Genomic DNA, 16,668 nt, shown 5'->3' on the forward strand with positions numbered 1-16,668 from the left:
TTTGGATCACACTCTGATTTGTGTTTTCAAAAACCAATATCATAAAGAGCTATAATCTTCCTAAAGCTTGTCCCCCTGTCCCCACTTTATCACTGTCAGAGTCCTGCTGCATCCAGGACCTTGGCTGCACAAGCCAAGAACATCTTTTGCATATCCACGTCCCTTATCAGGGATGTCCCTGTCCTCTGTGGAGCTCAAAAGGAGTCCTGTAGGGTTTTGGTGTCTCAGGAGACAGAAAGTGAGGGTCATAAGGCTGCTTGCACTGAACTTATTTCAATCGAGGCTTAAATCTGCTTTGCATTAAACTATCTGCACACACAAACATTTCCCTGAGCAGACTTTCAGAGCTAACCTTTGTGCCAAAAGGAGCCATATCCCACAGCTCTTTTTCCTTTTATGAATCTTATTCTTTTTCTTGGCCAAACACATTAGTCTTTTATGACCTCACCATTATCCCAAGATACTTAATGTCTAATGAAAAAGATACTTTTAAATATTGAATTACACAGTTACATTTGTTTAGTGACTCGCAGGTTTGGCCTCTCAGACAGAGGTTCATTCAAACTGTAGTGACTAAGCTGCTTGGATAAATGAAAAATATACTAATAGATTTTTTTTTTCTTTTTTTTAAGTTGTCTATTATTGTTAAGATAAATAATATTCTGTCACAGAACACAGAGACCAGAGACTGGGTATATTCCATCTGTGTAAGTGCTGGAGAAATTATTGCAGAAATCTCCCTTAGTCAGCTTCTTTGTTGCATGCTACTGCATAATATTTACCTACAGGCATCCAGGCTGTTTTCTCCTATGAAACATCTGTGGTTTGGACTTTGGGGATGGAAATTAGGAGAAGCTACAGAGGACTTCACAGGCACTGTGTAAACACTGCATCCCTTTGTCTCTTGCAGCCCTTTCTGGGGCTGGCAGAGCAGGGCCAGGCTAGCAGCAAGCACAGTGCTATGGATTTCACCTGCAGCTCCTTGCTGTGCAGATCCACTGTGGTGTTCAGTGCCTCCCTACTGCCTGATGGAAGATAATCAGGGAGAAGTCACTGAGAAGCCTTTGAGGCAGGGTGGTTTCTGGAGATAACTAGGGGATGGATTTGTATCATCATGTTTATATTTAGGATTTGATTAGTTTTTGGTTTCTAATTCTAGAAATATTTTTAGTTTAGCTTATTGAGCATTAGAGAAACTCTCTCTGCAACAACTAGTCTAATACCTCCCAGGCCCCCCAAGGGGCCATTGGGACACTACAGACCATCAATCCTTATGAATAATGCATTTATTTCCTACTCAGGCTCAAATCCCATTAATACTATAACATTATTACATCTCTTATTTACTCTTTTCCATCTGTGAGAATAAAGATTAATTCTTAAATTTTTTTTAAATTAAGAAGAGATCTCAGTGGGTCCAAAATACTTCACATAGAATATACCAAAGTTATTGCCAGAGGAAAGTTGTTAGAAATGTGAGATAGGGACAGGCATTACAAGGTCCCACCAAAAAATGCATTGAAATCCAGGGCTCTGCATGTTGATTTTTAATCCTGGTGTCCAGAATTCGTCCATCTGTGACAGGCAGGTGGGGCTGAATGAAATTATGGTAAACTATCAACAGCATTATCTGTCTGACCAGGAAAAGGAAAACCACTGAGATCATCAGAACAGTTTGCAAAACTATTTTCTTACTCTTTGAATGTAGATAATGCCAAATATGGCATAGTTTAGTTAGGCAGGACCTGGATGGAAGAGTCTTTCTCCCTGTAGGCTCACCACAGTAAGATGTCAGCCTCCTCTGCATGCCTGACTACTACTGCTAATACATCTACTGCTGATGACTAATTAATTACAGTGAGGATCTACTAAAACACAGTTACCCTCAATGTCTTTTTCATAATTACCTAAAATAAGTAAAGGAAAACCTAGAAGACTGAGTAACTTGCCTAGTGAGGCTTGGAAATGAACAATAGTCTTTGACTATCACTGCATGTTCAAAGATAAATCTTATAAATGAAATAACATACAGTAAGGTGTAGCACATAAAATTCAGAAAAATACAGCTTTGCATGCTTAACTAGATTTCTGATATATTTAGTATCACTTCCAAAAGGTAGCAGATTACAGGAAAAAATATATTAGTGTATCCAGTGCAGATCTGCCACCTCCCTGAATTATTACTGATGTGCTCGTTATGTTACAGAATTCAGCAAATACATTGCCTTCCTCAGCCTTGTTAGATAATTTGCCTTTATCCAGAACTGACCACACACTCTGCTTCTGAAATACACAGAGGCAATAAAAGGAATATGGAGGTTTAGCAAGTGAGGCACTGAGGGACTAATATTCAGCAATGCTAATTCCAGCTAAATTTATATTGTATTGAAATAAAGTGCTGTTAAAGAACAGCTTGGCTTACATCAAGACATGTGGTTACCAGATTACTTTCTATCTCTGCTCAAAAACATTTAGAGAATTTCTCATTAAAATTATTTAAAGTGAAACAAGTCAAATAAATCTGCTTAAGCGTGTTGCTGCATCGCCTCATTTGTGCTGAAAAAATGTTGCTTGTTTTTTACATCTATTTTAACTGTACATATGAGGCTTTACTTGCCCATTAACAAAATACATCACCTCCCAACTGCTTTCTATACCTCCTTAAATGTTAAACATAAACACATATACCATCTGTTTCCTATCATGACACCAATCGAAAATGGCTGCACTAGACACCTCCGCATAATAGATCATCTTAAAACACCTCAGTGGTTTTGCTTTATGGAGTTATTTTTCCTGGGATAAATTATAAACCTATATTTCAAGAACACAACAAATGTGTAGCATCAATTTCAAATTCTCAATAGTTTTATTTTAACAAAACATGCTGGCTTCTATCTGATGCAGCATTTTTTTCTAAAGCCACAGGTCACCTTTGTTGCTATGGTATCCTACAAATCCTGTTAATTTCTTCAGTTAATAATTTCTCAGCTAACCATTTGTTAAGTACTTGTATTGAAAACATCACACTTCAATATAGTCACTGCTATAACTTACAAAATTGTTATGTAGTTTTTGTGTAACTGAAACTACAGAACAAATTACATGGTTTATTATCAGCCTGCAATAAAAAATAAATTTCAGGAAAAAAATTAATCACGTTTCTGTTGAAAAAATCAGCTTTGCCTTGCTTGTACTCATAAATTCCAGTGATCAAATGTTCATGGGAAATGGACAAAATATAGTCATAAATGTCATTGACTGAAAATTTGCTTCTGAATGGATTTCAAATGTGCCTCCTCCTCATGTTCAGCTCCATGAAAATATAACTGCATTTAGAGCAAGTTTAACTCAGTGAGGAATTTCTCCTTGACTTAAATGAGCTTTTGACCAAGGCCTCACCGTATTAATGCATGAACCTGCTAACCCTTATTTCCCAGGGTAGCTCCAATGAACCCTACACTGATTAAACCTCTGCAGACTTATGTGCAAAAGCAATACTCTGCACATTCTCCCTTATATGTAAGAGCTCAAATGGCTGTGAGACAGTATTGCTATGGGTTAGATCAAAAATAAATGCCATATATCTAGGGACCATGAATAAGGGATGAAACAGCCACGGAAGAGGTAAAAGAGCTCAAGGAAAAAAAAATGAAGATACTATTGCCTTGGACTGTATAATCTCAGCAGAGTTTCTTGCCTTGTCAGAGGCTTTATTTCAGAAGTACCTGTTAATGCCTCTTGCCTACACAGTCCCATGGGACGAAGCACAAGCAGGCAGACTTCTGCAGGGGTATGAGCTGCTTGGTAACCTCTTGTCACCAGAAATAAAGAACTAGAGTATTGGTGTTTCCTGCTCAATAATCCACTGCTACCTGAGGAAACAAAGATTTAAAAAATCAGTTAAGAAGAATTGCAGAGATTTCCTATCCAAGTCATTTTGTCTCCATGGAATATGTGTAAAATGGAGGAGTAATGAGGAAATGCAGGTCCTTTTATCCTTTAAAAAACAGAGAGGGAGCCTTCTTTAACTGTCCCTGTCCTCCCCATCTCCCTACCCTACTCTTGTTCCATCAGAGCTCCCCTCACTGTTTCAGCCTACCTTAACTCCTCTTTACAGACAAGGCTAAGGAGACTTGCAATGCATGGACCATGGAGCTTTTCCTCTCATTGAGGGCTATCTCTCCCTGTTGTGTGAATATGTAAGATCGTATAAACCTTTGGTGCTTTGGTGCTGCATAAATAACTTTTAGCTACTTTTTGGAACATTTTTGCCATTCTCCTTGTTTGTAATTTTGCTGCTGATATTTCTGCAATTTACAAAGGTTGTTTTTATTCCTCAGAGCTTTCAGTGCAGAAAATAAAGAGCAAATGCTTTAGTTGAGAAAAATGGAAGAGGCAAGAGACAGACACAAAGGCAGAAATACCATAAATGATCTCTAAAGAGGAAAGAACAAAATACAGCTTGTCTTCAACATGCTCTAACAGGCACTGTTCTAGATTCAGTTTGCACCAAATCACAGTAACACTTAGAGGGGAGACAGTAACTTCTAAACAACATGAACATCCGCTTTAAGAAATCAACTACTTGTCTATTGTGAACTTCAGAGCCATGTTGTATTCATATTACACAGTTGTTCAAATAAGGTGGTGAACTGTGAACACCCTGCTTTCACTGACCACTTGTGTGATAGAATTTTTCACAGCCAAGAGGAGAAAAAACCCCAAACAAACACAAAACAGGTTCTGTTTTTGGTTTGTGGCTGTTTCATCTTGATATTTGCATGCACTTGTGTGCTTGAGTGCACAAACATATCTAACATTTGTAATAGGAAGCTAACATATTGGCTCACTGGCTCTGTCCATATTTTCACCTTGTTAACCTCAGGAGAAGTTGTTGGAACTTGCTGAAGCAACTCACCCAGGTCCATACCTAAGCCACCTGACTTCTTCACCCTCAAATTGTCATTCCTTCCCATCTGCTCTGCATTTCAAAATCTGGAATTAAGCAAGTCTGCAGTAGATGTAATATGTTGAAATGCACTAACCCTGAAATGGCTATTACTTTCTGCTTTGTAGTTTCCTTATTGCCCAACAGCTCTTTCACTAGCTTTTTTTTTTTTTTTTTCCTTCCCTGAATAATGCTGTTTTTTCAGTTCAATCTCTCTGAGGGAAAAAAAAATGGGTGCGATCTCATAACATCCTTAATAATGAAGTTATCAGGACTTTTTTTTTTAGAAGGTACGGCAAGACACAGCCCTAGATGACACACCCAATAGGCAAAAATTTGCCAATCCTTGTTCTGTATTACACACCCATTGAGCATTTTGGGTGGAGAACCTTCAAGGTCAAGCTCAGTTCTTCATAAATATTTCCATTTCTACAGTGTATATAGATGAGGAGGCAAAATGTCACAATCCTTAAACCTCTGTAGCCTTTTCTATTTCTATTCCCACTGTAACTAAGTTTCCCAGAAGCCCTCATGATTGTGCGAGGTATTGTAGCAAGTAACTAATACACTGCTCTCATTGCAGACCAAAAATTTGCTAAAGTTGCCATTTCTTCCTTGCCTGTATAGATTCACGTTTCCTACTTCCTAGCCTGCTACAGGACTGAGATAGGTGGCAAGGATCTCTCCTCTGTAATACTTCTACCTCAATCCTTATTTATTCAGTTTTTTCTGCATAATTTTTAGACCATTTCTAATCTAAAGCCATAAAACATTCAATTACTGTGAACTGAACTCACATATTCAAAGACAGTTTCTCATCATATAACTGCTGTTTCTGCCCATGTTTTTACTTAAGGGATTTTTAACACCAGCATGAGTGAAGCAGAAGCAACCAGGCACCATGAAAACAAGTTCTGCATATGTTTGAATCCAGTGTACATGCCAGGCATGCTTCGAAGAACCATTGCTCTGAAAAAATGCAGTTCACAGAGAGGCTTGTATTTGGTTGGCTGAAGGTCACCACCAGCACATGAGTCAGGTCAGCCCTACATTTGTGCATCTGGGCCAGGCAGACCTCACATGGCTCCTTCCTTGCACTCCTTCCCACAATAGCACCTTCAAGGTTTTGGGCAGTTCTAATGCCCACAGTGCAGTAGAAGTTAAGGACAGGTGCCTCCAGCCCAGCCATTGCCTTTCTGGTGTTTTCCTTCACTTTAAATGCCCACAGAATCTTCTTTCCCACATGCAGAACTTGTCCAACACTCATTAACCTCCTCACAACAAACAATCTGGCATAAAGGTGAAGTCTTGCAGTAACAATTGTGTTAACTATTTATTCCACTGAGACAAAAGATGAGTCAAAACCAGCTTTTCAGATACAGAAGAACTTGTAGTTTCTACTGCCAAAAAAGATTTTCTTGCTGGGGCTTGTCTTCCACAATCAGATCTCACCCAAAGGTTTTTGTACCTGTGACTAAGTGACTCAAGGCAAAGTGTCATTTGGTGTGCAGAATGTCAGGGAGGAGAAAGATGAAACCAGACACATGATGCTGATAAGAATTTCTTTTTATGTTATTCCAATAAAAAATACATTCATACAGAAATATAACAATCTTGCAAAAAACAATTTCAAATAAAATCTTGTAAAACAAAATTTTTACAAAAATCTTACAAAGAGATTCTTTAGATAACAGGGTGCTTCAAAAACAAAAAAAGAAATTTCACTAATAGAAACATTTTCTTCTTAAATTTCAAGCAAAAATGTTTTATTTTTTTTTTCAGCTTGATTGAGGCTCAGTTATCACCTGAACAAAGTGTACTTGCTTATTAAGAAAATTACAGGCATTTGACATATGGCACACAGCCCCACCCCATCCACACAAGTCTGATGTTATTTCACAATTGAGACAAGCCAGTGCAAGTTTAATTTTTTTTTTTTGTTTGGGGTTGGTTTGTTTGTTTTTGCCTTTGTTTACTTTCTTGTTTATAAAAGGTATGGCTAAGCCAAGGACAATGCAAAAAAGGAGTTAAAAACCACAACAAAACCTAACCCTAAAAGAGAAATCAGTTTTCTGGGAAATGTTTGTTTGGGGAAGGAAATAAAAAAAAAAAAAAAAGTGCATTTTCAGGCAATTTAAACCAAAAATGAAATGTGAATGATTTAAGCCTGTGTGTTCCTCAGAACCAGATCACTTGCATATACTTTTTTTTTTAAACCACTTATCTACATACATTTCCAGGAAGATATACCAAAATATTAGCATAGTAAGCAAGACCAATAATAAATAGAAAAAGAAACAGGTCACGTGTTTCATTCAATAGACTGTAGTGAGCTGGTTCAAAAAAAAAAAAACAACCAAAAACCAAAAGACCCCAAAAAAACCCCAAACAAAACCAAAAACCTGCTTTTGGACAGACTATTTCTACTCTAGAAAAAAAAACAGTCTTCATTTTAGCTGAACTATGTAAAATTACAGCTCAACCACCACAACAACTATCCCACTCACAGGTCCTCCAGTAAACTGGAAGGCCAAAACCCGAGTGTACTTCATCTGCACACAGCTAATATTCTTTTAGCATGCCAATATTCGGTTCATATCATTCTTAAATGGCCACATATACGCTATTCCAGACAACCTAATAACTACAAAACACAGTCAGCAGTCTGAGAAGGACTGAATGCCAACAAAGCCTTTAGCATACCATTAAGCTAAAGGTAAAGCCTCTAAAAATGCTAGATTTTAATAACTGTATCTTTCATTTCTTTGTCTCCTTAATGACTGTATTGCAGGGGGAAGGGAATATTTTGATGGGCTGTGGCATTTTCTAGCTATGTGTTCTAATTTTTTTCATTTTAAAAAAAATATTTATATATTATCTATATATATACACACATACACAGACTGTACACACAAATATACATACACAATTATTTTTCTGCCCACTTTTAAAAAAAAAGTAATATAGTTTCTTTCTGTATGACCAACAGATAGCTAGATATATAGATGTGAAACTTGTGCCTTTTAAGCAAATACATCTTTTAATACTTCTGTATCTTTAATATGTATGAAAACTTGACATATTAAGTACAGTTGGGGTGTGTATATACACAGTTGTTGTGCAAGGTCAATATAAAAAAAGTCTCAAGGTGGCAGAACTGGTCAGGTATTCAATTGGCATATGCATTATACTGTAACACAGTCAAATTGTCTAAGTTAAACAAATACTGTACTGACATGAACGACTTTTCTCTATATTTGTCTTTGTGAAGGAGGACCCTGGAAGTAACCTTATTTTCCCCTCATATTATACATTTGATACAGTACAATGCCAGGTGAAAAGAGAGCCTTAATAAAGCATGCATCACCCATACCCCTGTATAAGACCCCCTACTAGAGAAGGTCACTTGCATAAGGCACCATTATTAAGGTCAACAGTGCATTAACAGCTAGAAAACCAGAAGTTAGTCCTCAAGGCATAAATAAGAGAAAAATTAGCTGCATGAGAAAAATCAGTTTCTAACCAATAGTGGTTTTATCCACCCAACAGAAAAAATTATTCATGTTCCATACATTATGTAATATTAGACCAATTGTATTTTAGCTGCTCTTAACTGGAATCAAAACTGCAGTCCTGATTAAAGAATGGAAAAGCATATAGTTCCCCAGAACCATGCAATAACCTTTGTATTATAATGAAAAGTTATAGTTGTGTTACATTTGTAAATACACAGCTTATACAATGGATTACAAATGAGCTCTGTAGCAAGTAAAACAAGCTACTTGACACATTGCACGTTTAATAGCTGCACCAGACACCTAAAGCTCCTCTCACACAGGAACGGGGAGGTCCCCCATCTCCATTCTGGCATCCTGACTCTTTTTATTCCCCCCTTTCCCTCTCTGTTTTCCCTCTAAAAAGGTGCAGACACCCCTCCCCCCACCCCTTGGAAATGATTGGTGGTCGTTCCATCTCATGAGATATTCCTCACATACAAGACATTCAGACTATTTTTTTCTCTTACAGTTATAAAACAACCACAAGAAAAAAAATGTGCCTCAGCATACAGTCATCAAGAGATCCTCATCGCATACAGTCACCCAATCATTAACATTCTCAGTGCACATGCTCACGGCAAAGGCTTAGGAGCCACTCAGAAGGTTAGATACCAGTGTATGAGTCCAGGAAACCCCAAACATCACGCACCGCAGTTGCTATGCCGTTTCTTACGTGACTTATTAGCCCTCAAAAGACCTTCAAGGAAGTGAGGTCCTGGAGGCAACTGGGTAGGGTGCAAAATGGCATGCTTTGGCTGGAACACGCATCCCTCTGTTCAAGGCTCTTCAACCTTGACGCCTCTTAGCCCACAGGATTCACCTCTTGACCCATTCAGAGGTGCCTCTTCATGTGAAGGGCCAGGTGGTCAGACCTGGAAAAACACCTGCAAGGCAAGAGTCAAGCTGTGCATTAGCCCGTGTTTGCTGGCATGCAGGACGTGGTACGCGTGGCTGAGGCGTCCACCCCCCCTTGCTCTGCCACACCAAAACATGGCTGGTGGAAGAGGGATTTGGTGTTCCCTGGATACACAGGTGCACTCAAGGTGTCTGTGGGCACTCAGGCACTCTGCTGAGGAGTTGTAACTCTAGGGACTTCCCAACACCCATCTGCAACATCAGGCTAAAAGCCACATCCGCATGATTAGTAAAACGGAAGGTTTTGTTTTCCAGTCTAAATATACCATAATCCCAGGCACAGTTGTGCTCCCAAATGATTCCTTTTCAAGTGAAAGGCAGCCTAGACTCACTCTCCAAGTAGCATTAAAAATAGCTATTTAAAAAGGTGTATTTCAGTCACATACCTGTCACAGTGACTACATTTAAAAGGCTTGGCACCAGTGTGCTTTCTGAAGTGTCTGGTTAGTTCATCACTTCTTGCAAAACGCCACTCACACCCTTCCCATGAACATCTGTAAGGCTTTTCCCCTACAAAGAAAACAGGTTACATGTTAGTCATTACTTCATTCAAAGGAAGATACGTGCCATACTATTCATTTTCTATGTAAACCTTCACCACCCCCAAAGACAGGAAATTTTATTTAACCTATCTGAATGCCTCAGAACATGTAGGCAAAGGCGGCTTACAAAATTTGTTCACATGATTCCTACTTAACTATTTGGCTGCAACAGCACATCAAATAATCTCATTCTTAAAAAAAAAAAAAAAAAAAAAAAAAAAAGCAGCATTAAACAGGCTCACAGGAAACAAAGAAATCAAGCCTTCTATCATTCCTGTTCATCCATAATGGCAGGTTTACTCCCAGACAGGTACCATTCACCTTATAAAGGTGATTAAAGCAAGAGTAGCTAGTCTCCAAAATGCAATGAGTTTACTGTATTGTATCAAAGTCCTCTGCCATTCATACACCTGCAGATTCTTCGAAAAGCCTGCACAGCACTTTGAATGCTATTTCAGCATTCAAGAATACCACTTCCATTCACAGGAACGTTCTCAGCCAGACAGCACCAGGACAACAGTTCTGCAATACTTCTGAGGCTGGTAGCTATTTATGCCTACTCAACCACCACGGTTTCAGTTGAAGTTGTTCTTTCCTCTTGAAATAATCTTGTTTTATCTGACTTCTGCATGACAATGGGAGCATCCGAGCTTGCTCAGACTTCCCATAAAAGCCACAAAATGCTGAGCTCATGAGCCAAAATAGGATCTTTTCCTTGAATCCTCTTTTCACATTTTAGGGGAAAAAAACACCATAGAGATCTTTGAATTGGTGCATCAAGAATGCCAGGCCAATTCCTCATGTTAAGCGATGACTATTGAATCAAGGCAACAGCTCTACATGTCTAACTGCTGTCATAAAGAGATGTCAAATAACACTCAAGCAAGTAAATCAGCATGCTACTTCAACCATAAAATATTTACAAGAGCCCTGAAGTGTCTACTTCACTCTCTTTCCCAATAACATGCAGGATTAATATTTTTAGTTGAGGTTCTATAACAATAAAATGCTCAGTATTGCTCAGTTGCTCAGCATTTTTGAATGAAATCATACAGTAAGACAGTAAGTCCAATTAGGCAAGTATGTTAAAAGGACTACAACACACCATGCCTTTCCAAGATTTTTACTGATAACAATGGTTCACAAAACTCTTTAAGGTTTTACAGCTATAACTGTACATAATCAAGGCCTTGGGATGTCTGATTGAATAGACCCAATGTAGTCTGAACCATGAAAACAAGCTCTTGCAGTTTTTCATGATCTGACCAACTTTTGGATATGATTTTTTTTTTTTTTTTTTTTTTTTTTGCAAAAAAGTCTCAGCTCACTTTTGCTTTAGAAACAGAAGTCAACAAAGGCCTAGTGTCTATCCTGGCTAGACCTTTGCCCCTGAAGACCACATGCTGCTGCAGCTTCCCAGCTACCATCCATTCAGACATGTGGCTCCTATTTGCTATGACAGCAGACTAATCTACCACCAACTATCTTGGCTTCAGCTCACTTACAAGGAGAATGAGGAAATGAGGTCGTCTGTGCTGGTAAGCCTCTACTACTATTACATCATCTCTCCAAACCTGGGCTCCCACCCAGTGCTTGTGTAATGCCATAACACCATCATGGTCAGGGGTATTCCCTACCGTACTTGCCAACACTTAATAAGCATACGGTTACTAACCTGTATGAGTGCGCTGATGTGCTTTCAGGTGTGAACTTTTGGTGTAAACTTTCCTGCAACCGTTAAAATGACACCTGTGAACACGCCTTCTGCCATCTGGTGAGGTGTCACCGTTGCCGGGTGTACCTTTTTCTGCAGTCTTTCCAGCAGTACCGGTACGAATTTTCCCTGGTGAATGCAACTCACCCGGCGTACAATTCCATAGCTGGGAAGGCGGCTCCTTGCTCAGCTCAGGAGATGAAGGGGGAGTGGAAGTGACAGATGAACTCAAATTTCCTGAACTGGCTAAAACATCACTTATAGGGTCAGAGGTAAACTTTGTCGTGGGAGAGAGCTCCTCAGAGCTGTCTGAAGATTCACTGCTCACGTCAGAATTCAAACTGTTGGTCTCTAAGTTCTGACTAGTCAGATTGTCCTCTTTTGGGACACATGTGTTCTTCAGTTCAGATTCCTCCTTTTTCTCACGTGCCAGAATAATTTTGGTCCAGAGATCCTCCTGGCTATCAAATTTTATTTCAGATGCAGAAACGTAACAGGGTTCACTTTGAAGATACCGTTCCAGCTCCAAACATGTCTACGTGAAAGAGAAGGAAGAAGAAAGACAGAAGTTACAAGCTTGCTTAAGAATAAACCCAATTGTATTTAACACTTCAAAAAGCATGCAGGAATGTGGTATGTTCGATTTGAGGTTTCTAAGTTCAAAACAAATTAAAGGCTCCTCCAGTTGTAACTAGGTGACTGTTATGATGAAAAGAAATCAGTTTTCGAGACCTGGGAAGGAGTTCAAACACCCAGCTAAAGGTGCAAGTCAGCTTTGGTTTCCAAAATAGCATTCTAATGAGTCAATCAAATTATCATCACTCTCATCACAAAATCTGTGTTTTCAGTAGGCTGACGTTGAAAAGGACCACAGAGCACCACAACAAATAATTACACTTTGCTCTTGCGCCTCATTTAATTTCAACTTGTTTTGTATCTCCCTCACACAAACACGAGGCTGAAAGGACCCAACCGAACACAATGTGCTCTGACACGCAGCTAAAACCCAAACGCTGTGTCAGAAAACAAAGCCACATTTCAGCATGGCTGCGGAGCTGCTGGCCCGTCTTCTGGGGACATCAATGGAGCAGCAGACATCCTCCCATTTCCTGTGCATGAGAACACAGCACACTCGACTTTCAAAGAATGTCATTTCCAAGTGTTCTGGCATGCATGCCACATAACTCAAACTGCTCCCATGCGTGTACAGAGGAACACGGAGAACTTCAACTACAGAGAAGAAGGGAGAAAAAAGTTCCAGAATAGCAATGTCCTAGTCTATCGGATGGAAAATGGGAAATTACTCTGAGGTCCTGCTGGGAGTCCCACAATGAAAAAGAACTTTATCTACTGGCCAAGAGTGCAACTGTATGAGTCATCTCTCTCTTTCTTTCACGCAATGCCAAAGGAGACTTCCTTTTAAAACCCTGACCATCTGCCAAGAAAGTACTCTGTTCAAATATACATGCAACAGTACATGGACTACTTCCCCCCCAACTGCATTACCCTCCACTCCATGAAATGAAACAAAACAAAAAACAAAACCACCCTAATTGGGTGAAACTGAGGTTTTCAATTTCAATTCACCCTGCTGACATTTTAGCCATTTTCAGTGCAGAATGACAACAAAAAAAAAAAGGTAGGAACTCATGGCAACAAGCTGATGTGTTGGGATTAATCTTTCCACTATAGGAAATGATCCATGTAAGAAGCATTACACAGAAAATGGACACAACAAGTTTCCATACCAAACTCTACTTATTTTAGCAAGATCATCTCTTCCAAACCGAGAAGCAAAACCTGATCCCGAATGCCACACATTCCCTCCCAGACCCTTCCCATCTGTCCAAGAGCAGAGCTGCTATGGGAGCACCCTCCTTTCTCCCCCAGCACTGCTCAAGTAAACTGGGTCACATGTTCTGGCCAGGCCAGGAATGTGAGCAAAATTTGGGAAAAAGAAAAACCCAAACAACCCCAGAAACAAGCCCGCTGCTGCTCACAATATTTACATATTCATCTATAATTAGGCAACTGGGTTGCAACACATATTAAAAAGGTTTCGACAGGGACAACACAATAGTGTATTGATTTTCCATGAAAACATGTAAAAAATGCATATAAAGATCTTGTTAAACTTTCATATTCCCGTCTAATTTAAATTCCTTATTAGGTAGATTAGTAATGGGGACCGGAGCGAAGCTCTCTCCGAGTTTAAATGCCTCTGAAAGCTACTGGGAAGGAGGGCTGGCCCTTCGCCAAAAACCCAAATGCCTGAAGGAAACTACTTAGCTCCATTTCAATCACGTCCTATGGAGCTGCCTCTTTGAAAGGGGAGGGGAGGAGGAAAAGAGGAAAAAAAAAAGAAAAATAAAAGAAATGGAAAACACGGCAAAGCATGGGATTGAATACAGTTAATAGGCATGTGAAGGTTGTAAGACTTTGCATTGCAACCTTCTCGGACAGGCTCCTTCGTCCTTCTGAAAAAGAAGCAGGTATTTGATCCAGTGACGGGGCTGAGCTGCTCCCGGCTGGGGAGCGGAGCCAGCGGCCCCGATCCCCTCAGCCAGCCGGGAGACGCAAACATGTCATCGGCCACGGCAGCTACGGCCATCCCGGGGTTTTGATCAAATTAAGGACGGGAGGGGGGGAAAAAAAAAAAAAAAAAAAAAAAAAAAAAAAAGGCAGAAAAAAAAAAAGCAGGAAAAAAACCCAAACAACACAATATGTCCATGAAAGGGAAGGAGCCTCCGTTCTTCCTCCTTCCCGACCAAGGCAATTAGCACAAGGAGATCGCTGTCATATGACTGACAACTCAGCGAAGCTCCCTGCGCTGGGCACAGCTACAGTACATACATACATGTATATAAATACACACGCACACAGAGAGATGTGTACATATGCATACGTACGTTTCTGTTGTGTTGATTGTTGTTGGGTTTTTTTTGTTATTTCTCCCCCCCCCCATCATCGCCAGGACAAAAATAAAAATACAAAATAACAATAATAATAAAAAAACCTACAGGAAGGGGCGAAAAGCATCATTTGGCCAAGGCAGGGAGCTCGAATGACAAGACCCAGCTGTGGAGTCTGGACCTCGTACAAGCGCAAAACTTTTGCCAGAACTCGGTGTGGAGCAGGCAAGAGCGCAGCGCCAGGCTCGGCTGCGAGAGCGAAGCGCGGAGCGGAGCGGGGCGGCCGGGCCCTCCGCCGGGCTGACAGCCCCCCGCAGGCAGGGCCGGGCGGTCAGTGAAGGGAGCCGGAGATGCGCAGCTCCTGACAGCCACCTCGGAACTCTTCCCCAAAACACAGCCGTCTGATTTCAATCCGAAACACCTGCTGCGAAACATCTCTACACATTTGTGCTTAATTCTCCCCAAACTCGTTGCTGATATTTTTTTTTGTTTGTTTCTTTTGTTTTTGGAGTTTTTTTTGTTTGTTTTTTTATCCGCTTATCCTTTAATACAGCTTAAAAAAAGAAAAAAAAAAACCACAAAAAACCCCACAAAAAACCACCCCGACAACAACAACAACATCGACATCCTCGTTTACCTGTTGCCAATATTCCTCCAGGGACGGCAAGGCTGAGAAGTAACCCGTGTCGTGCACAATCTGGAGTTCCTGGAAGATGCTGCACATTGGGAGAACATCCATGTCTCAAGTTGCAACAACAAAAGTCAGTGCTGGTTACCAGAAATACAGATGCCTCCTTTATGTGCAGGGGTTGAGGGGTGTGTGCGGCGGGGTGTCAAACCTCTGTTCTCAGTTTCCAAGCCCCCCCACTTCCTCCAGAGAAGAAAAAAAAAATATTTAAAAAAAAAATTGTATATATATTTATATATAATATATTAATTCCTTGAGGAGCTTATGGAGGAAAAAAGACCCAAAGTTTCATGCAAAGTTTAATTGCACAGCAAGGTAGGACGTCTCCCGAGGCGGCCGCGGCGGCTCTCCCCTCCCGCGGCCGGCGGAGGACACTTGCGCAGGAGCGGACTCAATATTTGCAAACACGGCGCTGGCTGCAAATGTAACCCCCTGCAAAACTTCCCTATTCAAAGCTCTGCCCGGCGCGCCGCCGCCCCCGCCCCCCGCGCCCTCCCCCGCCCCGCGTGATCCCATTACGCCGCCTGCCGCCGCGGCCCAATCTTCGCCACGCACTCCGCGCCCCGCGTGCCAATGATGTCAGAGCCGCCCAATCACCGCGCGGCAGCCATCGCGGCTCCTCCTGGCGTGACCGAGCCCGGCCGTGACGGCTCCCGCCATTGGCCCGATTCGAAATTCGTCCCCTCCTATTGGCGGGCCGGGCGGCAGGCTATTTTTAGCACGGTATATAAAGCGGGGAAGCGGCTGCTTTTTCGGAAGGGGAGGTGTGTGCTCGCGAGGCGGCCGCGCGCGAGGGAAGGAGGGAGGCGGGGGAGGGGAGCGGAGCGGAGCAGCGCAGCAGCGCAGCACAGGGGAGCGGAGCTGGGCAGGCGGCTCGTGCGGCTCTGCGCTGCCTTTATCGGGCGCGGAGGGCGCTGCGGAGCCGTCCGCACCCTGAGGCGGCCGCGGTGAAGGGGCGGGGGGAGGAGAAGGAGGAGGAAGAGGCCAGGTCTGGCGTTCTCCGGCCGGAGGAGCCGTCTACCGTGTCCGTGCAAGGCGAGACGGGAGCTGGGAGTTGTGGTTTCCTGGCAGTGTCCGGGACCTGTGCCTGGCCGGGCCTTCGGTGGCGTTGGAGTGGCCGAGTCTGTCTGTCTGTCTCAACAGGGGGTGTGGGGGTGCTGGTGGTCACCGTGAAGCAGCCCCCCCCTTCCCCCCTCGTGGCACCGTCCCCACAAGGCCTCAAGGCGAAATGCATTTACTCTACAGGTCTCCTGAGCTGTGCTTTCCCAGTGGACAGGAGGGTTAGGAAGTTGCTTTCTAACCCCCAAAGCCACAGCCGAAGCCCCCGTAGACATCTGAGCGGGGGAGCTGCAGTTGTGGTGGCTGTGATGGGGATCTGCACAAAACATC

At 41.8% G+C, this 16,668-nt stretch overlaps 1 protein-coding gene across 1 annotated transcript; it reads right to left on the reverse strand.

Annotated features, from left to right (window-relative positions):
- Positions 1–6,499: 6,499 nt before the first annotated feature.
- Positions 6,500–15,725, reverse strand: KLF6 (KLF transcription factor 6). Its single transcript, XM_071734794.1, has 4 exons — positions 15,229–15,725; positions 11,641–12,214; positions 9,810–9,933; positions 6,500–9,392 (listed from the first exon to the last, which is right to left on the reverse strand). The coding sequence occupies exons 1-4, from the start codon at positions 15,328–15,330 to the stop codon at positions 9,341–9,343; spliced, it is 852 nt and encodes a 283-aa protein (XP_071590895.1). The 5' UTR covers positions 15,331–15,725; the 3' UTR covers positions 6,500–9,340.
- Between the last annotated feature and the right edge of the window lie 943 nt (positions 15,726–16,668).

The sequence above is a fragment of the Heliangelus exortis genome, chromosome 2 (assembly GCF_036169615.1).
Source record: "Heliangelus exortis chromosome 2, bHelExo1.hap1, whole genome shotgun sequence".
In the NCBI taxonomy this organism is placed as follows: Eukaryota; Metazoa; Chordata; class Aves; order Apodiformes; family Trochilidae; genus Heliangelus; species Heliangelus exortis.

Coding starts and splice junctions, on each gene's coding strand:
- KLF6 (XM_071734794.1), bottom strand. CDS start 15,330: ATGGATGTTCTCCCAATGTGCAGCATCTTCCAGGAACTCCAGATTGTG. Junction 12,215..15,228: donor TGGAGGAATATTGGCAACAG/GTAAACGAGGAT, acceptor TCTTTCACGTAG/ACATGTTTGGAGCTGGAACG. Junction 9,934..11,640: donor ACATCAGCGCACTCATACAG/GTTAGTAACCGT, acceptor TTTTCTTTGTAG/GGGAAAAGCCTTACAGATGT.